This window comes from Caretta caretta, chromosome 2 (genome assembly GCF_965140235.1).
Source record: "Caretta caretta isolate rCarCar2 chromosome 2, rCarCar1.hap1, whole genome shotgun sequence".
NCBI lineage: Eukaryota > Metazoa > Chordata > Testudines > Cheloniidae > Caretta > Caretta caretta.
Genome location: NC_134207.1, coordinates 52,084,185 through 52,110,125, shown reverse-complemented (window position 1 = coordinate 52,110,125; position 25,941 = coordinate 52,084,185). Strand labels below are relative to the sequence as shown.

General features: G+C 46.3%; 2 protein-coding genes across 3 annotated transcripts; one reads left to right on the top strand and one right to left on the bottom strand.

Moving 5' to 3' along the window:
- The first annotated feature begins 4,182 nt into the window (after positions 1–4,182).
- LOC125632602 (myelin P2 protein-like) lies at positions 4,183–24,998 on the top strand. Of its 2 annotated transcripts, XM_075125087.1 has the most exons (6): positions 4,183–4,268; positions 5,267–5,381; positions 8,032–8,142; positions 21,345–21,517; positions 23,712–23,813; positions 24,767–24,998. In XM_075125087.1, the coding sequence occupies exons 2-6, from the start codon at positions 5,351–5,353 to the stop codon at positions 24,815–24,817; spliced, it is 468 nt and encodes a 155-aa protein (XP_074981188.1). In that variant the 5' UTR covers positions 4,183–4,268; positions 5,267–5,350; the 3' UTR covers positions 24,818–24,998. The 2 variants fall into 2 exon arrangements, with proteins under 2 accessions (XP_074981188.1, XP_074981189.1); XM_075125088.1 differs by lacking the exon at positions 4,183–4,268 and having other exon boundaries at positions 5,210–5,381.
- Positions 11,441–19,148, bottom strand: LOC125632603 (myelin P2 protein-like). Its single transcript, XM_048841075.1, has 4 exons — positions 19,076–19,148; positions 17,185–17,357; positions 16,828–16,929; positions 11,441–11,634 (listed from the first exon to the last, which is right to left on the bottom strand). Exons 1-4 carry the CDS (start codon positions 19,146–19,148, stop codon positions 11,584–11,586), a joined length of 399 nt encoding a protein of 132 aa, XP_048697032.1. The 3' UTR covers positions 11,441–11,583.
- Positions 24,999–25,941: the final 943 nt, after the last annotated feature.

Below are 25,941 nucleotides of genomic sequence, written 5' to 3'. Positions count from 1 at the left end.
AAATGAAGAACTGTGATAGTCTTAAAGGGACATGTGGACACTCAGAAATTCATAGAATCATAGAATATCAGGGTTGAAAGGGACCTCAGGAGGTCATCTAGTCCAACCCCCTTCTCAAAGCAGGACCAGTCCCCAATTAAATCATCCCAGCCAGGGCTTTGTCAAGCCTGACCTTAAAAACTTCTAAGGAAGGAGATTCCACCACCTCCCTTGGTAACGCATTCCAGTCCTTCATCACCCTACTAGTGAAAAAGTTTTTCCTAATATCTAACCTAAACCTCACCCACTGCAACTTGAGACCATTACTCCTCGTTCTGTCATCTGCTACTACTGAGAACAGTCTAGATCCATCCTCTTTGGAACCCCCTTTCAGGTAGTTGAAAGCAGCTATCAAATCCCCCCTCGTTCTTCTCTTCCGCAGACTAAACAATCCCAACTCCCTCAGCCTCCCCTCATAAATCATGTGTTCCAGTCCCCTAATCATTTTTGTTGCCCTCTGCTGGAGGTTTTCCAATTTTTCCACATTCTTCTTGTAGTGTGGGGCCCAAAACTGGACACAGTACTTCAGATGAGGCCTCACCAATGTCGAATAGAGGGGAACGATCACATCCCTCGATCTGCTGGCAATGCCCCTACTTATACAGCCTAAAATGCCATTGGCCTTCTTGGCAACAAGGGCACACTGCTGACTCATATCCAGCTTCTCGTCCACTGTCACCCCTAGGTCCTTTTCTGCAGAACTGCTACCTAGCCACTCGGTGCCTAGTCAGTAGCGGTGCATGGGATTCCTCCGTCCTAAGTGCAGGACTCTGCACATGTCCTTTTTGAACCTCATCAGATTTCTTTTGGTCCAATCCTCTAATTTGTCTAGGTCCCTCTGTATCCTATCCCTACCCTCCAGTGTATCGACCTCTCCTCCCAGTTTAGTGTCATCTGCAAACTTGATGAGGGTGCAATCCACGCCATCCTCCAGATCAATTATAAAGATATTGAACAAAACCGGCCCCTTGGGGCACTCCGCTTGATACCGGCTGCCAACTACACATGAAGCCATTCATCACTACCCGTTGAGCCCAACAATGTAGCCAGCTTTCTATCGACCTTATAGTCCATTCATCCAGCCCATACTTCTTTAACTTGCTGGCAAGAATACTGTGGGAGACCATATCAAAAGCTTTGCTAAAGTCAAGGAATAACACATCCACTGCTTTCCCCTCATCCACAGAATCAGTTATCTTGTCATAGAAGGCAATTAGATTAGTCAGGCATGACTTGCCCTTGGTGAATCCATGCTGACTGTTCCTGATCACTTTCCTTTCCTCTAAGTGCTTCACAATTGATTCCTTGAGGACCTGCTCCATGATTTTTCCAGGGACTAAGGTGAGGCTGACTGGCCTGTAGTTCCCCACGATCCTCCTTCTTCCCTTTTTTAAAGGTGGGCACTACATTAGCCTTTTTCCAGTCATCTGGGACCTCCCCCGATCGCCGTGAGTTTTCAAAGATAATGGCCAATGGCTCTGCAATCCCATCCACCAACTCCTTTAGCACTCTCGGATGCAGCGCATCTGGCCCCATGGACTTGTGCTCGTCCAGCTTTTCTAAATAGTCCCCAACCACTTCTTTCTCCACAGAGGGCTGGTCACCTCCTACCCATGCTGTGCTGCCCAGTGCAGTAGTCTGGGAGCTGACCTTGTTCGTGAAGACAGAGGCAAAAAAAGCATTGAGTACATTAGCTTTTTCCACATCCTCTGTCACTAGGTTGCCTCCCTCATTCAGTAAGCGGCCCACACTTTCGTTGACTTTCTTCTTGTTGCCAACATACCTGAAGAAACCCTGCTTGTTACTCTTAACATCTCTTGCTAGCTGCAACTCCAATTGTGATTTGGCCTTCCTGATTTCACTCCTGCATGCCTGAGCAATATTTGTATACTCCTCCCTGGTCATTTGTCAAATCTTCCACTTCTTGTAAGCTTCTTTTTTGTGTTTAAGATCAGCAAGGATTTCACTGTTAAGCCAAGCTGGTCACCTGCCATATTTACTATTCTTTCTACCCATTGTATCTACTTGAGGAAATATGGTAGTCATATTGTTCTGGACACCATGACTCTGTCTGTATTAGGGACGCAGGGTATGAAACGCTAACATAGCACGTAGCCATCTCCTGGGTGGTTCTTACCTACCTCTGACAGATACCTGAGGAAATCTGTCTCTTTTTACACTTCTATAGCTTGCCAAGCTAATAGAGTAGAGCCTTCCAATCTGACCCAAACCTGATGTGACCTGACTTCATGTATTGGGAAGGATCAGAAAATAACCTGACCCTATTGGGCTCAGGTCATCTCTGATCACCTCCTCCTGCCTGTGGGATCGGTGTGGTGGCGGCTGCCTGTCCAGGTCCTGCCAGTTGCCGCCTTGCTGTGCTGCGTGCGTTGAGGACTGAGTATGCTGACGAGTTGCAGTACCTCTCTCTCCGCAGCACATACGGTGCAGAGAGGCGGTGGCAGCTGGCAGGACTAGGACTAGGACTAGAGATGGATTGTGGGCACAGGGTGTGGGGAAGAGGAAGCCCACAGAGGCCAAGCCCCAAGGATGAGGTGGCAGCTCTGATATGGGTCTAGAGGAAAGTGTTGGGTCCAAGTTGGGGTGGATTTGAAAAGGACTCAATGCCCTTGGATCGGATTCAGGACAGCTCTGTCCGGGTTGGGTTCAGATCTAGGATCCTTTAAAATTAGGCCTGAGCAGACCTCAATAATACAGTCTCACTGAAATGAACGGAGTTGCATACATTTTTATATGTGGAATAGTTCTTTAAATTCTTTGAATGATTCCAAAAGAATAAAGCCAATGCATTTGTGCTGGAGGGGGTTGTGGCTCCTCTCCTGACTTAGGCCCAAGTCCTGCCAGTAAAATTACCCACATGCATAAGAGTTTGAAGGATCAGAACTTTAGTGTCTGTGCCTCAGGAACACGCCCTTTTCCCCAGCACTTCACTATTTGTTTGCCATCCCTGCATCAAGAGCTTCAGCCCACAGGCCAACAAGCGTGACCCAGTTTTCCTGTTCTCTATGCCTCTCCAGTAACAAGGAGTTTTCCAAGAACAAAGCTGTCCTGATTCCACCCTTGAACAACAGGTCTTTTTGCAGAAGCATTACATAAACAGAGCTGCCAGTTCTATCAGTCGTAATCCACCCCCACTGGATCTCACCTCAGGCTGAAGGTTCTTAAGGAGTCATCCCTACAAATTAGCTTCTCCCGAAGCAATTTGTTCCTTGCGGAGTGCAAATGATGGATAATCACTTCGGAGGAACCTTGCCATTGATTCCACAGACAACAAGACATGACATTCAAGGTGAAACCGGAGGCTAGGAATGAGCTCCTTCCCTTCTGTTCAAAGAGCACAGACTGCTAACATTTGAGATAAAGTCACCACTAGGGGGCAGCACTATAGACAGCTTTATTATTATTTATTTATTTATTTATTTGTTGTTAAGGTGACCACGTTCACAGAATTGTGGGGAAAAAACCCAACACAGAAAAGGTAAAACTGTCATTACTCCCCACGAGGGTTGCCAGCAGTCCAGGTTTCCCAGGATCCTCCCTGTTTTGAGGTAGTTGCCTGGGAAATCTGCAAAGGTGCTCAGTACACACTGCCCGGTGTCCAGTTTTATGGGCTCAGAAGAATCCTAGATGTCCCATTTTCTTTGGATCTCAGAAGTGGCAACCCTACTCCCCACCCCTTTGAGAAGCTAGTTTCTCACACTCATCCTCTTCCCTCACCTTAGGGGTTGGTGCTACCACCAGCTGGGTTCCACTCCGGCAGCCTGGGTGGCGGTTCTGCTGCTAATGCTGGCCTGGTGGTGGTGCTGCTCGCTGGGGTTTGGTGATGGTGAATTGGTGGGGGTGATCTGGTGGCATTGCCATGGTCCTCTGCCTGCTGTAGCTGCTCTCCCAGTAGGCGGGGGATAGGGAGTATGGCTTCCCGCAGCTTGTAGCAGTGCCCTCTGCTAGGTCAAGGAGTGAGGAGAGATGCTGTGCATAAAATGGGACACTCTCAGTTGTCCCATTTTAAGATGTCAAATTTCCAGAACAGAGTCAAGACCGTTGAAAAATGGAACTGTCTTGGGGGGCGGGGAAGCAAGACACTTGGTCAGTTCATTTGTTATTTGAATTACAGGGGTCCAAACCAACATCAGGTCCTACAGAAGAATTGCAGCACCACCGTTATCAGAATAAACTCAGCCCATTCTATATCATCAACCTATGTGGAGGTGAGTAGGTTCTGTGCGATAGTGTAACTATAGGCTTTCAATGTACTACCTAGCAGGGAACTGCAATCGATGAGACTTCTGTGCTTTAGTGAACTTCAGGATGTTCATTAAATAGAGTCCGCTGGTAGCTCACTGGAACAGAGCAGCAGGTTAGAGCAATAACTGAGCAGCTGCATCCATAACATCAGCAAAGTTAAGAATCGGTTGCGGCACCTGGTTTGTAAAATTTGATGCTTATTCAGTGGTGTGAACTTCACCCCAGAACTAGTGGAACCGACATATCTCCTGTGTGAATGTTCTGCTGTATCTTTTCTGCTCCAGTCCCTTGGGGTCAGTGTTCTCTAGCACCACCTACCGCTGGAGCTGGCAAATCAGCACTTAATAGGTCAGAGGAACGTACCAAATGTCAGCAAGCTGCAGGGATGGAAACATTTAGATGTTGAATGTTTTTTGTTCATGAGCCGAGTCTAAATACACACAGTGCACGTGTTTAGCCCACTGGATAACTCTGAACATAAAACTCTGTGCTACTAATATTTGGTTTTTGTGTCTCAAAGGTGATTTAACCCTGCTTAGGGGGTTGTGCGGACCCCTGTGTAGGTAAGATGTGTGGTTCTGGAGAGTTGTGCAGAAAAACAGCAGCAGCAGTTTTAAGTAAGGTGTGTTTAGAACTGATCTGCTGGAACGTAAGAATTCTAGATTGCGGCGTCTATCTGCGGATTTGAAAGCACATTACCAAGAGGAGTGAATTTAGCTACTCAGTCACTGTGAGGAAGGTATGTATTGTTCCCATTTTAGTGAAGGACCAGAGCTACAGAGGGCCACATTGTGAACACCTTCTGGTGGGAGCAGATACCACTCATGCAAATGCTTCCATTGATGTCAGTGAGACACCCTTTGTAAGTAATCGTTCAGCAGTGTGAGTAAGGGGCTCACAATGTGGTCCCGAGAAATACAGCATGTTCTGTGTTTGATATCTTGGTTTTCTTTCTCAACAGATGATGTGGCAGTAAAGAACCCTGCTTATGACTGGGTGAACACTGATCCTGAGCAGAAGCCTGGCCTTTGATACCTGCTCCACCATGTACCTGTTCCATCCCCTGTGGAGTGCTGGTATGGAATACTTCAGCTATATTACCACATGGGAGTTGCAGAGCATAAAGCATAGATGATACCCATGAAACTGCAATCAGTTTGCATATCATTTGTTTCTCCTAATCGTGAAAATGGAGGCTTTTTATTTTAATACCATAGCCCATTTTCACTAATTGTTATTAAAAGGTCACTATGTCCCAACGAATTACCCCATCAGTGATAGCTGTGTCTGCAAAAGCTGGTTTTTCAGCTTCTTCTCCTGGACTCAAGCACGCTATATTTCCATGTACATTTTAATTCTGGAAGCCTATATCAACTCTTCTATTTCCAGTGTTCCTGGCAGTTGAAAGGTTGCATCATCAGATAGAAGACTCAGTAAATGTAATATGTAATTAAAGTTATTGGGGCAAATTCTATCAATTACACCCGTGCAGCCCAACTGACTTTAAGTTTGCATGGGTGTAACTGACTGGAGATTTGAACCTATTAACTGTAGTGTGGACATTAATGAGATATTATATTGATGGTATATTTCCTAATTATTTTTGATCCAAAATTACTATCATAATGCACAGTCAAAGGAGCCAATTCCCATATCTAAGAATTCCTTCCCAACCTCCAGTTGTCTGGCCCAATTCTCTTTCCCTGGCATTGTGGTAATCTGGTGTCTAGCACCAGTGCAGCTCTTCTTCAGACTCACTTCCATAGTGTGATCTAATCTATGACTCTTGTTTCCTCTTCCCAGTTTAGTTCACCTCTTTCATTAACTCCCCAGTATATCCAGTGATGAGCTGCCAAAATCTTAACAACTGGTTCCCTCCTCACCCCACGAGGGGGTCGTTGCCCACCCCCACCCCTCGGGGACTCCTGCCCCATCCAACCTCCCGCGTTCCTTGATGCCCCACCCCGGGACCCCTACCCCATCCAAGCCCCTCTCCTGTCCCCTGACTGCCCCAGAACTGGGCAGGAGGATCTTGTGGGCCACCATACTGGGTGCCCACCCTGCCCCTAAGAGCCAGAGGGACCTGCTGGGGGGCGAAGTGGGGAGTCCCAGCGGTGCTTACCTGGGGCAGCTCCCATGAAGCATCCGGCAGGTCCCTCTGGCTCCTAGGGGGGAGCGTAGCTGGGGGGGAGCAGGGGGAGCGGCTGCTCCCCCCACAGATCACATCAAAAGTGGCGCCTTAGGCGCCGACTCCCTGGGTGCTCCAGGGCTGGAGCACCCACGGGGAAAATTTGGTGGGTGCAGAGACCCCACCGGCAGCTCCCCGCTCCTGACCCCAGCTCATGTCCGCTCCGCCTCCTCCCCTGAATGCCCCCCCCGGCTTCCCACGAATCAGCTGTTCATGTGGGAAGCCTGGAAGGGCTGAGAAGCAGGCAGTGGCTTCGCGCTCAGGCCCAGGGAGGCGGAGGTGAGCTGGGGCGGGGAGCGGTTCTCCTGCGCGCCCCACGGGTTACCTGCTGTGGCGCGGGCAGCCCTTCTCGCGCCCCCCCGCCCAGCTCGCCTCCGCCTCCCTGGGCCTGAGCACAAAGCCACCGCCTGCTTCTCAGCCTGCCCCAGCTTCCTGCGCGAACAGCTGATTCGCGGGAAGCTTGGAAAGGGGGGGGGGCAGAGAAGCAGAGTGGGGCAGCACGTTCAGGGGAGGAGGTGGAGTGGAGGTGAGCTGGGGCCGGGCGCGGGGAGCTGCCGATGGAGGCTCTGCACCCACCAAATTTTCCCCGTGGGTGCTCCAGCCCCGGAGTACCCACAGAGTCGTCGCCTAGGGCGCCACTTTTGGCTGCTTGTTAAATTTAGGAGTACTTGTGGCACCTTAGAGACTAACCAATTTATTTGAGCATGAGCTTTCGTGAGCTACAGCTCACTTCATCAGATGTTTACCGTGGAAACTGCAGCAGACTTTATATACACACAGAGAATATGAAACAATACCTCCTCCCACCCCACTGTCCTGCTGGTAATAGCTTATCTAAAATGATCAACAGGTGGGCCATTTCCAGCACAAATCCAGGTTTTCTCACCCTCCACCCCCCCACACAAATTCACTCTCCTGCTGGTGCTAGCCCATCCAAAGTGACAACTCTTTACATAATCAAGTCGGGCTATTTCCTGCACAAATCCAGGTTTTCTCACATCCCCCCACCCCCAAACACATTTGCAAATGAATTCCAATTCAGCAGTTTCTCGCTGGAGTCTGGATTTGAAGTTTTTTTGTTTTAAGATAGCGATCTTCATGTCTGTGATTGCGTGACCAGAGAGATTGAAGAGATTGGAATTCATTTGCAAATTGGATACTATTAATTTAGGCTTAAATAGAGACTGGGAGTGGCTAAGTCATTATGCAAGGTAGCCTGTTTCCTCTTGTTTTTTCCTACCCCCCCCCCCCCAGATGTTCTGGTTTAACTTGGATTTAAACTTGGAGAGTGGTCAGTTTAGATGAGGTATTACCAGCAGGAGAGTGAGTTTGTGTGTGTATGGGGGTGGGGGGGATGTGAGAAAACCTTGATCTATGCAGGAAATAAAAATGCTGGTGACTGGAATCTGATTCCTAGCATTGTTTTATCCCTACACTGTCTGTCACTAGTTGGCCTTGAGTATTACGTATTCAAGCCATTTTTAAAGAGAAGTTGTCAGGGTTCACATATCTCACGCCTTCTTTTTTCTCCACGGTAGCAGCAGCTCTTCTTGTCAATGCCCAGCAAACTCCCACAACTCCTGAGCTCTTCCTGGGAACTTGGAAACTCATCTCCAGTGAAAACTTTGAGGAATACATGAAAGAACTGGGTGAGACATTATTATTTTGACAGGGGACTGGAAATGCATCTGCCTTCATAGAGAAGGTGCTGAGTCTGTCCTTTGCTCCTCTGCTTGTCTGAAGTGGCAAAGCTGTACTTGGTGTACATCCAGAAAAGGGCTGGAAGGAAAGGTGACTAACTCACCTTCACATTTTGCTGATCCTCGGGCCATCAGGCACTGGCCTGGTCCCTAGCACAGGTTTGAGCAGTCTACAGGCTGCTGTAGCTTGTATTGGCTGCAAAAAAGCTCCCAGAGGTTATGGCAACTGATGATGAGCCAGCTGCAGGGACGCTTTAGCTATATTCACCATGGTAGATTTCAAGGACAAAGTAAAAGGGGGAGCTATGTTAGATTTTATCAGTGGTGTAAGTAGGGCGGTCTGGTCTGGTCCAGTCCGCTGTACCAGTAAGCGGTTTAGAGCCAGTATGGCATAGCAGAAAGACACAGGAGGAGCAGAATGTTGGGCTATCAGGCGGCCCCACACCAGCAGCTCCTCCAGCACAGCTGTACCTCCCCGAGTCCTTCCACACAGCTGCATGCCTGTGTCTCCTGTCAGGGATCTGTACGGCAGCCCTGCCTGGGATGGTACAGCCATGGCAGAGGAGCTGCTGGTGTAGGGCTGCCAGGGCTCCTTTTGCCGCGACGGTTCCTGGGAGAGACATGTGGTTCAGGGCTCTCCCAGGAACTGCAGCGGCGAAAGGAGCAGAACCCCATGCCGGCAGGGCTGTACCATCCTAGCCTCCCGCACCCAGCCCTGTCCTCCAGCGGGGCTGCTTTACAGACCTTGGTCAGGACTCAGGAGACACAGCTGTGTGGAAGGGCTGGGGGCTGTACAGCCACGCCAGAGGAGCTACCAGCATGGGGCTCGGTTGCCAGCATGTTTGACAAAAATATTCTCTGCTGTCAGAGGGAGTTGGTTTGAAGCTCTTCCGCTGGCAATTCCCTAAGCAGGTTTGACTGTGAACTGGCTCTTGTTCCAGAGAGCAAGCTCTCTTCTCTTAGCAGTCCACACAGCAGCTGTGCTGTGTCCACCCACTGGGAGTGCCCCCTCTGCAAATAACGTGGGATGGATCATGGGGAGGGAAGGGAAGGGAAGGGGAAAGTGCAGAGCCCTGGGCTGGGGTCAAGTGAGGAGCCACATGCCCTTTCCCAGGCCTCTGCTTTAACTAGTGCGGCGTACCAGTAAGAAATGAATTCTACTTGCACCACTGGATCTTATCAAAAAGAAAAGGAGTACTTATGGCACCTTAGAGCCTAACCAATTTATCTGAGCTCAAATAAATTGGTTAGTCTCTACGGTGCCACAAGTACTCCTTTTCTTTTTGCGAATACAGACTAACACGGCTGTTACTCTGAAATGGATCTTATCAGTCTCTACTAAAGTCAACATCTTGTATTAAGAGGAAGGGGAAATCTAGGTTTCTGAGTGATAGAAACAGGAAGCAAATAGATTGCTCCATCATTGAAGAGCAGGACTTCCTGGAAAAGGTTAGGGGTGAAGGTGGGCCAGACAGTGCCAAAGGCAATACTATAATTATCTGTTTAATATTCAAGCTACTACTGATGGTTAAGTGAAACTCCTATGTCATGCACTTTCTCTGTGTCAGAAAGGGGCGTGGAATGAGATTTTCTCCAGCTCTTCTGCTATTGCTTCATCCCTCTTAGAGGTCTAGAATGCACCACTGGAACTCTTACGCTTTTGAGTTTCCAGTGCGTGTCTCTTTCACCAGCAGAAGTTAGTCCAGTAAGAATTACCTCACCCACCTTGTCTCTTTAATAAAAAACCACACACACAGTCCATTCCTATAGCAGGAGACTAACATTGTACCTAAATTGAGAGGCATTGGAGCCACCTAGGAAGTTATAGGCCAACAAACCTTACTTCAACATCTGGCAAAGTTAATTATTCCCAACAATAATTAAAGGCAGAGCTCTAAAAGCCAGAGATGAAAGTCAAAGAAACAAGCCAGAACATGTTTTGAAATGTTAAGTTGTCTTCCCCGTAGAATTGAGTGCCAGTTAAAGTAGAAGAAAAACAGTTGACTTGTCTTTTGAAAAAAGCTTTTTTGTAAGTCTCTCTCAAGAGACTATGGTGGAATATAATTAGTCTCAGGGGAAAGGCCAATAATTGGCAACTGGTAAAGGAGGAAGGTTATGCAGTTTTGAACATTGTAAAGTGTGCACATTCCTGGAGTGCTGCACTTGTAAGAAGACCAGTCTTATGTTTGTTAATGATCCTGAACAGGGGGTTTTAGAGATGTGAGAATTTGCCAGTAATTTGAAAACTGATTAGGTGAGACTAAGGAAGATTGTTTGCCTTGCTCTTGGGGAATTGCAGACTTACAGAACAGCTTTGTTGAGATGAGCAGCACAAATGCAGGTGAAAATCATTGTTGGTAAGTGAAAGGTAATTCATACGGCAAGGATCAATTTGAGCTACTTACACACACTACAGAATTTTCAGTCAACAACAATTACTCCAAGACAAGTGTCATTGAAAGTATGCAGCAATTCAAAACCAGAATGTATTGAGATGGGACTAAAGGAAGAAACTTCTTATGCCACTATATAAAATTGTTAGCACCCTCATCTTGAGCATTGTGTTCATCTCTGAGTGTCCATCTCAGGAGAGGGAGACATCAGTAATATAAAGATCTAGAAAAGAGGAGATAAGTGATTTTTTAAAATAGTTTAGGAAGTTGGTACATTTCTAAGACATCCCCGGGAAGCTCTGACTTTATTCCTTCTCCCACCTGGACAGAGTTCCAGTGGGGCATTCTAGACCTCTAACTTCCTAGCATTCTTCTTGGAGCAGTTGGGTTTTCCATTTGGTGTTCCCTATCCCATATTCTTTTGACCCTCTCATCCAAGCATTTTGGGGTCTGTCCCTCAAATAGATGACCCACCCACCCCCATTTCTTTTTGTTAACCCCCCAGAATGGGGAGAAGCTTATCTTGTGCCTATGGTTTGGCTTTTTGGGGCACTCCTGCCCTAATCCAGGTCAAGTAGGCCACTTCAGGTATATCTTCTCCCCAGTTAGACATCTGTGGGTGGCCTTTGCCAGCTGATGTGGGTTGGGGTGAAGAGAGTGTTTAATTGCAGTGTTGATGTTTGGGCTCAGGCTGCCCTGGGCTCTAGGGCACGGAGATGGAAGGGGCCCAGGTTGCGGCCTGATTGCAATATAAGCATACCTTTCCAAGGTATCAGGCATCACCACAACACAAATACTCTAGGTCATTAGCCTGGAAATATTTTATTCACTAGCCACAGTTCAAACAAGTAGCAACTAAGCTGAAGTATGGTACATTGCAGGTACATGACTATTCAAAACTTTTACAAACAAACAGAAGGAAGAAGACAGTAGCCTTTATCTTGGGGAACTGAGCCAGTTCCCCGCAGCAGGTTGCAGTTAATTGCAGATAGTTTCCTCATGCTTTCTCATAGACTCTAGTGCAGATGGCATACTTCATGGTACATTCCTAGAAGAACAAAGAGGAGTTCAATGAAATTACAATAGCAATACAAGAGAAATGTCTCAACAAAGCTGTTCTGTAAGTCAAGCATGCACCTGAAGGTAGAGAGACTGCAGTCTACTTTACTGCTAAGCCCTGGTCTACACTAGGACTTTAGGTCGAATTTAGCAGCGTTAAATGGATGTAAACCTGCACCCGTCCACACAATGAAGCCCTTTATTTCGACTTAAAGGGCTCTTAAAATCGATTTCCTTACTCCACCCCTGACAAGTGGATTAGCGCTTAAATCGACGTTGCCGGCTCGAATTTGGGGTACTGTGGACACAATTCGATGGTATTGGCCTCCGGGAGCTATCCCAGAGTGCTCCATTATGACCGCTCTGGACAGCACTCTCAACTCAGATGCACTGGCCAGGTAGACAGGAAAAGAACCGCAAACTTTTGAATCTCATTTCCTGTTTGGCCAGCGTGGCAAGCTGCAGGTGACCATGCAGAGCTCATCAGCACAGGTGACCATGATGGAGTCCCAGAATCGCAAAAGAGCTCCAGCATGGACCGAACGGGAGGTACGGGATCTGATCGCTGTTTGGGGAGAGGAATCCGTGCTATCAGAACTCCGTTCCAGTTTTCGAAATGCTAAAACCTTTGTCAAAATCTCCCAGGGCATGAAGGACAGAGGCCATAACAGGGACCCGAAGCAGTGCCACGTGAAACTGAAGGAGCTGAGGCAAGCCTACCAGAAAACCAGAGAGGCGAACAGCCGCTCTGGGTCAGAGCCCCAAACATGCCGCTTCTATGATGAGCTGCATACCATTTTAGGGGGTTCAGCCACCACTACCCCAGCCGTGTTGTTTGACTCCTTCAATGGAGATGGAGGCAATACGGAAGCAGGTTTTGGGGACGAAGAAGATGATGAGGAGGAGGAGGTTGTAGCTAGCTCACAGCAAGCAAGCGGAGAAACCGGTTTTCCCGACAGCCAGGAACTGTTTCTCACCCTAGACCTGGAGCCAGTACCCCCCGAACCCACCCAAGGCTGCCTCCTGGACCCAGCAGGCGGAGAAGGGACCTCTGGTGAGTGTACCTTTTAAAATACTATACATGGTTTAAAAGCAAGCATGTGAAAGGATAACTTTGCCCTGGCATTTGCGGTTCTCCTAGATGTAGTCCTAAAGCCTTTGCAAAAGGTTTCTGGGGAGGGCAGCCTTATTGCGTCCTCCATGGTAGGACACTTTACCACTCCAGGCCAGTAACACGTACTCGGGAATCATTGTAGAACAAAGCATTGCAGTGTATGTTTGCTGGCATTCAAACAACATCCATTCTTTATCTCTCTGTGTTATCCCCAGGAGAGTGAGATATCATTCATGGTCACCTGGTTGAAATAGGGTGCTTTTCTTCAGGGGACACTCAGAGGAGCCCGTTCCTGCTGGGCTGTTTGCCTGTGGCTAAACAGAAATGTTCCCCGCTGTTAGCCACAGGGAGGGGGGAAGGTTGAGGGGGTAGTCACGCGGTGGTAGGAGGCAAAATGCGACCTTGTAACGAAAGCACATGTGCTATGTATGTAATGTTAACAGCAAGGTTTACCCTGAAAGAGTGTAGCCACTGTTTTATAAAATGTGTCTTTTTAAATACCGCTGTCCCATTTTTTTTCTCCACCAGCTGCATGTGTTTCAATGATCACAGGATCTTCTCCTTCCCAGAGGCTAGTGAAGCTTAGAAAGAAAAAAAAACGCACTCGCGATGAAATGTTCTCCGAGCTCATGCTGTCCTCCCACACTGACAGAGCACAGACGAATGCGTGGAGGCAAATAATGTCAGAGTGCAGGAAAGCACAAAATGACCGGGAGGAGAGGTGGCGGGCTGAAGAGAGGGCTGAAGCTCAAATGTGGCGGCAGCGTGATGAGGAGGCAGGATTCAATGCTGAGGCTGCTGCAGGACCAAACCAGTATGCTCCAGTGTATGGTTGAGCTGCAGCAAAGGCAGCTGGAACACAGACTGCCACTGCTGCCCCTCTGTAACCAACCGCCCTCCTCCCCAAGTTCCATAGCCTCCACACCCAGACACCCAAGAACGTGGTGGGGGGGCCTCCGGCCAACCAGCCACTCCACCACAGAGGATTGCCCCAAAAAAAGAAGGCTGTCATTCAATAAATTTTAAAGTTGTAAACTTTTAAAGTGCTGTGTGGCATTTTCCTTCCCTCCTCCACCACCCCTCCTGGGCTACCTTGGTAGTCATCCCCCTATTTGTGTGATGAATGAATAAAGAATGCATGAATGTGAAGCAACAATGACTTTATTGCCTCTGCAAGCAGTGATCGAAGGGAGGAGGGGGGGGTGGTTAGCTTACAGGGAAGTAGAGTGAACCAAGGGGCGGGGGGTTTCATCAAGGAGAAACAAAACAACTTTCACACCGTAGCCTGGCCAGTCATGAAACCGGTTTTCAAAGCTTCTCTGATGCGTACCGCGCCCTCCTGTGCTCTTCTAACCGCCCTGGTGTCTGGCTGCGCGTAACCAGCAGCCAGGCGATTTGCCTCAACCTCCCACCCCGCCATAAACGTCTCCCCCTTACTCTCACAGATATTGTGGAGCACACAGCAAGCAGTAATAAAAGTGGGAATATTGGTTTCGCTGAGGTCTAAGCGAGTCAGTAAACTGCGCCAGCGCGCCTTTAAACGTCCAAATGCACATTCTACCACCATTCTGCACTTGCTCAGCCTGTAGTTGAACAGCTCCTGACTACTGTCCAGGCTGCCTGTGTACGGCTTCATGAGCCATGGCATTAAGGGGTAGGCTGGGTCCCCAAGGATACAGATAGGCATTTCAACATCCCCAACAGTTATTTTCTGGTCTGGGAATAAAGTCCCTTCCTGCAGCTTTTGAAACAGACCAGAGTTCCTGAAGATGCGAGCATCATGCACCTTTCCCGGCCATCCCACGTTGATGTTGGTGAAACGTCCCTTGTGATCCACCAGAGCTTGCAGCACTATTGAAAAGTACCCCTTGCGGTTTATGTACTCACCGGCTTGGTGCTCCGGTGCCAAGATAGGGATATGGGTTCCGTCTATAGCCCCACCACAGTTAGGGAATCCCATTGCAGCAAAGCCATCCACTATGACCTGCACATTTCCCAGGGTCACTACCCTTGATATCAGCAGATCTTTGATTGCGTGGGCTACTTGCATCACAGCAGCCCCCACAGTAGATTTGCCCACTCCAAATTGATTCCCAACTGACCGGTAGCTGTCTGGCGTTGCAAGCTTCCACAGGGCTATCGCCACTCGCTTCTCAACTGTGAGGGCTGCTCTCATCTTGGTATTCATGCGCCTCAGGGCAGGGGAAAGCAAGTCACAAAGTTCCATGAAAGTGCCCTTACGCATGCGAAAGTTTCGCAGCCACTGGGAATCGTCCCAGACCTGCAACACTATGCGGTCCCACCAGTCTGTGCTTGTTTCCCGAGCCCAGAATCGGCGTTCCACCGCATGAACCTGCCCCATTAGCACCATGATGCATGCATTGGCAGGGCCCATGCTTTCAGAGAAATCTGTGTCCATGTCCTGATCACTCACGTGACCGCGCTGATGTCGCCTCCTCGCCCGGTATCGCTTTGCCAGGTTCTGGTGCTGCATATACTGCTGGATAATGTCTGTGGTGTTTAATGTGCTCCTAATTGCCAAAGTGAGCTGAGCGGCCTCCATGCTTGCCTTGGTATGGCGTCCTCACAGAAAAAAGGCGCGGAACGATTGTCTGCCGTTGCTCTGACGGAGGGAGGGGCGACTGACGACATGGCTTACAGGGTTGGCTTCAGGGAGCTAAAATCAACAAAGGGTGTGCCTGTACATCAAGGAGTATTTCAGGCAGGACTTCACGGAGGGTTCCAATAAGAAATGGTGCACCTAAGTTATCGTTCTTATTGGAACAAGGAGGTTAGCCTGGCCTCTGATTGATACATGGCTAGATTTACCTTGCTGCACCTTCTCTGTGAGTGACTGCAGTGTGATCTAGAGGAATGAGTCCCCTAGACAGGGGAGGAGGCAAATGAGTACAAAACAAATCTGGTCTATTTCTTGTTTTGACCCACTCCATCTATCTTTTACATCTTTGGCTGGCAGCAGACGGTGCAGAAGGACTGCATGCCATCCACATCTCATGGCTGCTCGGCAGAAGATGGTACAATACGACTACTAGCAATCCTCATCTCTTGCCTGCCTGGCAGAAGATGGTACAATACGACTACTAGCAGTCCGTATCGTCTGCCCGCTCACCATAAGACGGTTCAATAGGACTGACTGCAGGACTAAAGAGAATGACCTGGTCAAGTCACTCCAAATTTAGTCCCTGCGCCCATGTCTGCCCAGGCGCTCCCAGCCGACGTGGCCAGGAGCACCTCGGACATGACGAGGATGACTACCAGTCGTATTGCACCGTCTGCTGCCAGAAGGCAATGGGTTGCTGCTACTGTGCAGCAAAGCCGTACTGCGTCTGCCAGCACCCAGGAGACATAGGGTGACGGTTACCTGAGCGGGCTCCATGCTTGCTGTGGTATGGCGCCTGCACAGGTAACTCAGGAAAAAAGGCGCGAAATGATTGTCTGCCCTTGCTTTCACGGAGGGAGGGAGGGAACGGGGGCCTGACGATATGTACCCAGAACCACCCGCGACAATGTTTTAGCCCCATCAGGCATTGGGATCTCAACCCAGAATTCCAATGGGCAGCGGAGACTGCGGGAACTGTGGGATAGCTACCCACAGTGCAACGCTCCGGAAGTCGACTCTAGCCTCGGTACTGTGGAAGCACTCCGCCGAGTTAATGCACTTAATGCACTTAGAGCATTTTCTGTGGGGACACACACACTCGAATATATAAAACCGATTTCTAAAAAACCAACTTCTATAAATTCGACCTTATTCCATAGTGTAGACATATCCTAAGTCACCACACTTAGCACTGAATTACATTAGTAATCCACTGGTCTCAAAATTTCAGTTTAGAAGAAGTCATTGTACAGCAATGGTCTTTAAGCAGTACTTAAAAGTGGCTAAAACAATTTCCAATGCTGTTCAAAGATACAGTATGAGGGCTTTTCACTTGTTAATAAAAAACACTGGTCCACATTATCCAAAATAAAGAGATTATGATGAGGATTCAACGATGTGTTAAGAGCAGCGTTCATTGATCAGATTGCAGGAACGGTCTCACTTACCACAACCATATTCCCATCCACCACCTCTCTCTTTATTGTGATCTCTTTGTCATCCCATTTCTGCACATGAATCATTGAACCATTGTCCAAGGTTACAACACTCTGGAAAGACATAGCAGCAAGGTGAGCTATTTTGCCCAGTATCTTGCAAATTAAAAGGGCTATTTGCCCCCTGTGTACCGTACCATGTTCTCAGCTCTGTCCTAATCAAAATTCCAGATCCATGGTACAGCTGTATCTGATGGTTTTCAGACTGTAGTGCTTTCAAGTAGATTATCCTATCCCTCCCTCCGCCCAAAAGAGAAAAAAAAATCCACACAACACAAGCTGATCAGTAACACCAAGCACTCCCCTCACTTTAGTTTTCCTGTTATCTGTTGTGGTTTCCTCAAACTCTTGGCCCAGCTTGAAGGAGATCTCTGTATTTTTAACAGGGCTCTCTGTTTTGATTGTTAGCATATCGTCATCAGCACTGATGATCACGGTAGGCTTTGCCAGGCTGCACAGTTTCCTCATGGCAAAGCCCACTCCTGAAGAAGACACACAAGATACCATCTAAGATTTCACTCTGTTCTGAAAACAAAGGAAAGACAGGAGTTCTGTCTGGCAATGAAGGAGAGAGCACAAAGGGTGGCCTGGAAACAGAGACTGGGACAATTAGAAGGACATGAACAGATAAACAGCTTGTCCCCCCTGCAAAAAAGGCATCATAAATATAGGTGTGCATTTCCCCCCACTCCTCAGATAGTCAGCAGACTTAAAGAATCCTTATCTGTTCATCTCTTACTTCAGAGAGTGAAATTTTCCTTTTGATAAAATATTTCCAGGTATCTATAAAGATGTGATGAATCCACACATTTTGGGGAGTTAGAGGTTTCCCTATCTCCCATGTCAAACCAAACACTGAAGGAGCAGGTAGAGGAGAAAATCAGGGAGGCCCATTTATGGGAGGCTGTGTTGTCTAGTGGGTTTAGCACTAGATCAGAACTCAGGAGACCTGGGTTCTTTTCCCAGCTCTTCCACTGGGCTGCTGGGTGACCTTGGGCAAGTCACTTAACCTCTGTGTGCCTCAGTTCCTCATCTATAAAATGGGGATAATGATACTGATGTCCCTTGTAAAGCACTTTAAGATCTACCAATGAAAGTTACTATACAAGAGCTCAGTATTCGTTATTATTGTGTTACTACATCATAGCAGCTGCCATTTTACCTTTAGCTGTATGCCTTTATGCATACATGCTTTTTTATTTTGGGTCTACAAGTCTATCTTAATAGCAGGATTATTATGGAAGCCAGTTTGGAATCTTGCCCCTTTCCATCTCACCTATTTAGAGGTTAGGCTTCATTTAGGACTCCCCATATAAGCCACTGGATAGGTTGCCTCAGTGACACCTGTGTAATTGATTTGAATACGGATTCACCTATGGAGCACAGAATTGACTCTAGAGTGTGTCAGTTACCTAGTATTTCATATCCTTCAAGGAGTCTTCGTAGTCTAAAGAGCCCCCACATGAAAGCACCTTTTTACTCAATAGATGTGGCCTGTGGATTTAGTCATTGCTACTTACATTAGTGACAAAAAGAAGTTGTTACCTCTTTTGACTCCTATTTACCCAACAAAAGCAGAACAAACATGAGTCAGGGAGCTAGACTTCATACAATCCTGTTTACACACAATGGGTTAGTAAGTTCCAGTCATTGACCCCTCTGCAAGCCCACTGAATGCAGCCGAGTTGCACAGCAGCCACAGAAAGCATAGTCTGACCCTCATCACTGCTGAGGATGTACAAAATAGAAACAAAAATCCAACTTAACTCTCATAACCTAACTTGTGTTTGGTACCAAGGAATTCTCTTTTTACTTGTAAGCTAAGAACATTAGATATGGAGTTATTGAAACACAATGAGGGAACTCTACAATGCCTTTTTACCTCCCTCCCCACTCCAGTATGGCAATTTAAGACTATAAGTAGTGTAGTGTAATTTTCAGCTTGAACAGTGATATTGATGAGAGCTAATTAAATAACTATGTTATATAATCTCAGGTAGTATCTGAGCCCTTCACAAACTACATGCTCCAGGAAATACAGCTGGAATGCTATTGAGTAGAATTAACTGGCATCCCCTGAAAATCAGTATAAGTTTGAGGTTTTTTTAAGTCACAAGAGTAAATTCCAGACCCACTACAGTTTATATAAAAAGAGAGAAAGAATCACAAGATTATTAATTAAGAAAACAGTATATCTCACCTAATTCTTTCATATAATCTTCAGATTTTTCACTGGAGACAAGTTTCCAGGTTCCTAAGAACTGATCACACATTCTGTATGGATTTACTAGACAATGATCCGGGGGGGGACCCCAAACTTTCAGCAGGAAACCAACAAGCAATACATCATAACACCCCCCTCCCCAACAGCTTATTTTTAAAGATTTTCTGAACATGTGATACTAGGGTGATGACCAATGGGAGAAAATTATGTCAGGCCCTCTAATTACCAATATTTCATTTGTATTTTTTCTTGTAACAAAGTTAAACTCAAGGTGCTTACGGTAAAAACCACAAGGGCAGAAAGAATCCACAAACTCGGGCCCTGGTTCTGCAAATACTTATGCAGTATTAAGTATTCCCTTTGGCTTCAGTGTTTCTAAAGTTAAGTACATATTTGCAGGATAATGATCGTGGCTTTCACCTACACTACCGGGGATAATTTGAAAAAAAATAGCCTTCCAAAACAAGAGTTGCATCTATCTGAAAGGGACGGGGTCAACTATTTAAGCCCCCATAAAGTAAGTGGAATCTAAAAACCAGTGGATTATATTCCTAAAGTCTCCATGATACCTAGCATATAATATTGTATTTTAAAGAAACCAACAACGCAGGTTCTGCCTCCCTTCCCTCCCAGCAACAGCTGAGCCAACAGACCTAGAACACAAATCAGGGAATCAGGACTGTCAGGAGCTCTGGGGCACATAATGATTAGTGGGGGTTAGGGATTGCAGGTGGAATGAATTGGGAGGATTCTTAACTGATGCAGGTATTGAGGGACTTTTGTGGTCATGGCAGTGCAGCCCTCGGCACTGAAGCTGGCAGGGGCAGGAGGGGGAAGTTGACCAAAAGTTGAAGTACATCACCACTCCCTGCCCCCCAATTTGAGCACTGTATTTGTGAGGGGAGGAGATGGATGTTGCAGGAGCCAGGTTTGAGAGCAATCAGAACTTGCTCAGTCTAGGGGCAAGATCAGTACTTGGTAGGAGCCAGGAAACATCACCACAGGCAGTAATCAAGCCCTGTGTAGGGCCTCACAGGCACATCAGGAAGGGATTCTTTGAATCTACACAAACTGACAGGTCTGTTTCAACTGATCCCTCTCTAATTGGGGAAAGCTGATTCTTCATATTTACTGTGTCTCTCCATTGAAAACATTCAGTTTTGAATAGCAGATTAATTTGGGATGAGTGACCTTTATTAATTGCCCTTCTGTGCTAAATGAAATAAAAGTGAAAGTGATTGGAGTCCTCACATTGCCTCTTCTGATTGGTTGTCCCTGAGTATCACATATTTAGGGCATCTTTAAAATGAAGTGATTGAGCACCTATATTTCATAGACATTTCTGGTTTTAGAAGGTTTTAGTTTCCTCTTTGCTTAGTCATCCTTCCAGTTACATTTTTCTATCATGTGGGAGTCCTTTTTAGGAAGCTGGAAACTCATTTCTAGTGAAAATTTTGAGAGCTATATGAAAGAATTGGGTGAGGAATATATTATAAGTTAAACAAGGCTCATCTTTCTCCCTCTCTTCCCCATCCTTCCCCCCCCCCCCCCCCCCCCCGGTTTAAAATAGAAAATACTGAGATAGTATTTGGGGTTTGTTTGGTTTTCTTTATTTATAGATGATTCACTTTGGTAACAGAATAGAATGTCTCTGTAGTCTTGATTGTTTGATATTATTTGGGGTGACAGAACACTTTCATTACAAATATTTCTTTCCTAATGAATAGTCATAGCTCTTCCTTCCTAGTAAAGGGAAGGCTAGAAGTTTTGTATCTGCATGGTGCTGTTTACTGATATTGCATTCTTAACTATTGATAGTTTGTACATCTACAAACTAATTCTTACTCATAAGCAGGAAATGTTATGAGGGCTCTAACGTAATTCCTTGAATGGCTGATACTAAGTATGTGGCCCAAACAAACACCACTATTATTTAGGAAAGCTTGGATTAGGATACAAACGCCACATCTATGGCTTGTATCTAGCTGTCTCTTAGAGCATACTAGTACAACACAATTTACTGTTTCAACTGCTAAGTTGACTATTAAAATGCTACCTTCTTACAACATACAGAGGGAAGAGGTCTATATGGTATCTGCTGATCTCTTTTGTACTCCTCTTAGAACTGCAGAGCCTACATGGTTGAGCGTGAGATGCCTTCTAGTACATTCACAGACCTATTTACCGATTTCTCTCATGGGTGTGTATGTAAAATCCAAGCTGCTAATTTGTTTTTCTTTTCAAGGAGTGGGTATTGCTACTAGGAAGCTTGGCAGCCTGGCCAAGCTGAGTGTGATTATCAGTACTAATGATGACATAACAACCATCAAAACAGAGAGCTCCTTTAAAAACACTGAGATCTCCTTCAAGCTGGGGGAAGAGTTTGAAGAAACCACAGCAGATGACAGGAAAACCAAGGTGAGGGTTAATCTTTAAAGGTGACTTGCAAAGGACTTCTGGGTTTGTGCCCTGTCATAAATATAAAGGGAAGGGTAAACCCCTTTGAAATCCCTCCTGGCCAGGGGAAAGCTCCTCTCACCTGTAAAGGGTTAAGAAGCTAAAGGTAACCTCGCTGGCACCTGACCAAAATGACCAATGAGGAGACAAGATACTTTCAAAAGCTGGGAGGAGGGAGAGAAACAAAGGGTCTGTGTCTGTCTGTATGCTGCTCTTGGCCGGGGATAGACCAGGAATGGAGTCTTAGAACTTTTAGTAAGTAATCTAGCTAGGTATGTGTTAGATTATGATTTCTTTAAATGGCTGAGAAAAGAATTGTGCTGAATAGAATAACTATTTCTGTCTGTGTATCTTTTTTGTAACTTAAGGTTTTGCCTAGAGGGGTTCTCTATGTTTTTGAATCTAATTACCCTGTAAGATATCTACCATCCTGATTTTACAGGGGGGATTTCTTTTTCTATTTACTTCTATTTTTTATTAAAAGTCTTCTTGTAAAAAACTGAATGCTTTTTCATTGTTCTCAGATCCAAGGGTTTGGGTCTGTGGTCACCTATGCAAATTGGTGAGGCTTTTTATCCAACATTTCCCAGGAAGGGGGGGGGTGCAAGTGTTGGGAGGATTGTTCATTGCTCTTAAGATCCAAGGGTCTGGGTCTGTAGTCACCTAGGCAAATTGGTGAGGCTTTTTACCAAACCTTGTCCAGGAAGTGGGGTGCAGGGTTTTGGGAAGTATTTTGGGGGGAAAGACGCGTCCAAACAGCTCTTCCCCAGTAACCAGTATTAGTTTGGTGGTGGTAGCGGCCAGTCCAAGGACAACGGGGGGGAATATTTTGTACCTTGGGGAAGTTTTGACCTAAGCTGGTAAAGATAAGCTTAGGGGTTTTTTTCATGCAGGTCCCCACATCTGTACCCTAGAGTTCAGAGTGGCGGAGGAACCTTGACATGCCCTTCCTTGCTTCATGATTATTTTCTTTAGACATGGTTCCCCTCTGCCCTGGCCTCATAAGAACTGGGGATGTCATGCCTGGCACTTCTGCCTGGCTCTGGGGCAATCCTCATGCCCATTGTACTCCCACAAACTGAAGGCCTCCCTTGGATCAATAAGGTGTAACAACTTCCTTTCTTTGAAGTGTTCACTAGTCACTGGAACTAACGGATGGTAAATAAAATGCTTACTCTAAAAAATGCCTTCTATAAATGGCTTGGCTTTCAGTGTTTGTTTAAAGTAGTAATTTGACTACTTAAGTTGCTATAGCCTTTTTGGGTAGGAAATACCTCAACTGCTAACGCTCAACTAAAAACACAACAAAAAAACTGACTACATCCAGCCCTCCTTCATTCTATGTAAAGCAGAAAATGGGCACAAGCCCAGATCTTCCCTCTAAAGGCTGACCAGTAAATGCTCCTTATCTGCTGCATGGTGTAGAATAGGACTGTCTCTCAAAGTGACTAGCCGCAAAATTTCAATGGGACATTTTTACTGAATACAAGGTGCCTGAGGCAGACAGAATTACATGGGGAAGACAAGTGCCTCTGGGGTGAGGGGAGGGCTATGTAGTAGCCTTGGCAGTGGCATCTCTTACTATGTCTACTCACCCTCACATCAGTCTGGATGGAAAAGGGAGGAAAAACCCCTATAGATAAGGCTAGAATTTCTACTCCCCTTCTTTGCCATGCTTTCTTAAATCTCAACATGCAGCTGCACCTACTGGAGAAGCTTCTGTGGCAGGCCAAAGCAGATGGTGCCCCTATGCATCCATGTAATGCATTATCTGATAGGGCACTACATCAAATCACAAGTGATAACCACAAGGTAGTGGGGACTAGCCCAACTCCAATCCCCACCTGTGTCCTGACTTTTCTTCCAGCGGGGGGGCGGGGAGGAGGGCTGACAAAATGGATGTATTGTGGTGGCACATGTCTCCTATGCTAGTTAAGGCTCACAGCCACGGTACAGTGGGATCTGTGCCTTCTAAGAAGCTGTGCAAGCAGTGGTAAAGAAGCTTCTGAAACCTGGATCTTCCCAGGAAGCTTCCTGAAAGTCAGCTTGAATCTCTCCTGTGAACATGGGATTTGTTAAATGATTTGAAGAGGCAAATCTTCCGTGTGCTGCGACTATCTGACCCAGAGTCCCTCTGCTTCTTTTGTCTTGGCAGAGCATTATCACCTTGGACAATGGCTCTTTGATTCATGTGCAGAAGTGGGATGGCAAAGAGACGACAATAAAGAGAAAACTGGTGGATGCTAAGCTTGTGGTGGTGAGTTCAAATTTTTTTTTAAACCCTCGTGTGAGCACTAAATGCTCTAGCTGAAACAGAAATGCTCATTAAGAAAGCTGCTGGTGCATGTAAGAACCAAGTGAGGTACAAAAATATGGTTACCCCTCTTGCCTGAGCAGCTAGGCAAAACGTGGTCTAGTGGGCTCTCTTTGCTTAGGAGGAAGAGTCGATTTGACATCTGGTATTTACCGTGCACAAAGTCCTGTTTCCCTGAACACACAGTATCTTTGCTCCGTTCCAAGCCCCTCTCCTGCCAGTACTTAGTCCAAAAGTATGCAGTCTCTTGAGGTTCTCAAGGCTAGGTTCTAAGGTTCTGGCTCTATCCTTGTTCTCTGCTTCTCTGCCACTTCAGTGTCTTTCCATGCACAGAGATGCAAACCTCCACCAAACAAAAGCCTAGATTATGCAAATTCTCCATCTGTTCTTAGGTGGTGATATACCTGTGTTTGGGTGGAGGCTCCTAGTGTTTCAGTGTCTGGTTCCAAAAAGGCACGTAATTATTTCTTACACTTCTCACAGATGAAGGGGGACTGTACACCCACCATTTTAAACCAGGTTAAACCCAACCCATAACCTACAAAGTAGGCAAGTTCCGCTTGTAACAAAACTAGTGGAGAGACCCTAAAGAGACCAAAACCCAAGAGTTTGTATTCTTGTACTAAACACCAATCTGAGTGCCGGATAGAAAGTTAGAGGCAGACATGAAGCGTGCTGTTCAAGTGTACTAGTGCTGGCTGATAATTTAAGCTGATATCAGGATCACTCTAACCTGTTCCAGGAGGCAAGAAATGCTTGACTCTTGTGCTCATATTAAATATCAGAGTGACATACTAAATAAACATCTTAGACTCTGATATGACAGATATCCTTGTTCACTTAGACTCCTAGAACTCTGCTGTAATAGAAACCTAATTAATCATCTTGCCTTCTAGGAATGCACTATAAATAATGTCACCAGCACAAGAGTCTATGAGAGGGCCTGAGGAATTCCCATCTCCATGTTGGATCAGAACTTGCTGTTAAGAATCTGTTCAATGACTGCTGCACAACACTGCTGTCCAGTTCTACAAGTTTCTTCAATCACTTTGAGATACAAGCATATTCCTAGTAAAGTTGTAACTAATCTGCAGTTAGTGACTGTGGCTATTAAATCATTTCTGAGCATATAGTGGGGATTGTGTAATCTTCGTTTATTCTTTGCCAAAGGAAGGTTAACTGTCTAATACTGACCTCTGTAGTGATAGAGTAACATAGGCTTTGAGAGCAATCGTCTCACTGTGTGACTACTAGAAGAACAATATTTTGACAGGGCTCACAATGCTGTCCTAGCTAAAGCAATAGTTGTCCTTAGACAGCTCTTCTCTTCTGACTGTTTGAGGATATGGTTTGAGAATTCAAGTAGGGAAGCCCCTCCATTTTAAGTTCCGTAGTACTTGAGAGCTAGATGTTCCCAGACCCATGCTTCAAGACTGTACCTAGTCTCTGAAATCTAATAGACCCTTGTGAAAATAACTGACCATAGTATTATCCTGCTGCTAGCTTATGTAAGTACATGTAAAAATTCCAGCAGCTTGCAGCTCAACTTAGGTCAGAACAAAACCCAACTAAAGCAGTAAGACCCTCTAAAGCTAACAAAACCAGTCTTCCACACATCAGTGTAAATAGCATTACACACTGACCACTTCCATACCTCCCAGTCTCTGAATAGTGACATAGATACCTGAATCAGGTGTATATCATTGTCTCCTGTTTAGATCTTCAGTTTCTATTAACACAGGGCTTCACAATCATATGTGACTGGAAGCCTATTATTAGGGCCTTACCAAATTCATGGCCATGTGATTTGAAAATTGGTAAATTTACCATTTTCAGATGTTTAAATCTGAAATTTCATGGTGTTGTAACCATGATGGTCCTGACCCAAAAACAAGGCGGGGGAGGAAGGTGCCCCACACCTGTTGTGGGTGGGGGGAGGAGAATCATGGGATTGCCACATCACTTTTGTGCTAAGCCCCTTGAGAACAGCTATACCTGTTGGTATCCTGGAGGTGGGTCTGATCTCCCCATGCTGCCTGAAGCACCCAGTCTGGGCCGCCTACTTGCTAAT

Excerpts from the sequence above, each read along its gene's own strand:
- LOC125632603 (XM_048841075.1), bottom strand. The coding sequence starts at position 19,148 with ATGTGTGATCAGTTCTTAGGAACCTGGAAACTTGTCTCCAGTGAAAAA. Across the intron at positions 17,358-19,075 it reads AGATTATATGAAAGAATTAG|GAGTGGGCTTTGCCATGAGG; the intron begins GTGAGATATACT and ends TGTCTTCTTCAG. Across the intron at positions 16,930-17,184 it reads CAGATAACAGGAAAACTAAA|AGTGTTGTAACCTTGGACAA; the intron begins GTGAGGGGAGTG and ends ATGTCTTTCCAG.
- LOC125632602 (XM_075125087.1), top strand. The coding sequence starts at position 5,351 with ATGTACCTGTTCCATCCCCTGTGGAGTGCTG. Across the intron at positions 21,518-23,711 it reads CAGATGACAGGAAAACCAAG|AGCATTATCACCTTGGACAA; the intron begins GTGAGGGTTAAT and ends TTGTCTTGGCAG. Across the intron at positions 23,814-24,766 it reads TGGATGCTAAGCTTGTGGTG|GAATGCACTATAAATAATGT; the intron begins GTGAGTTCAAAT and ends CTTGCCTTCTAG.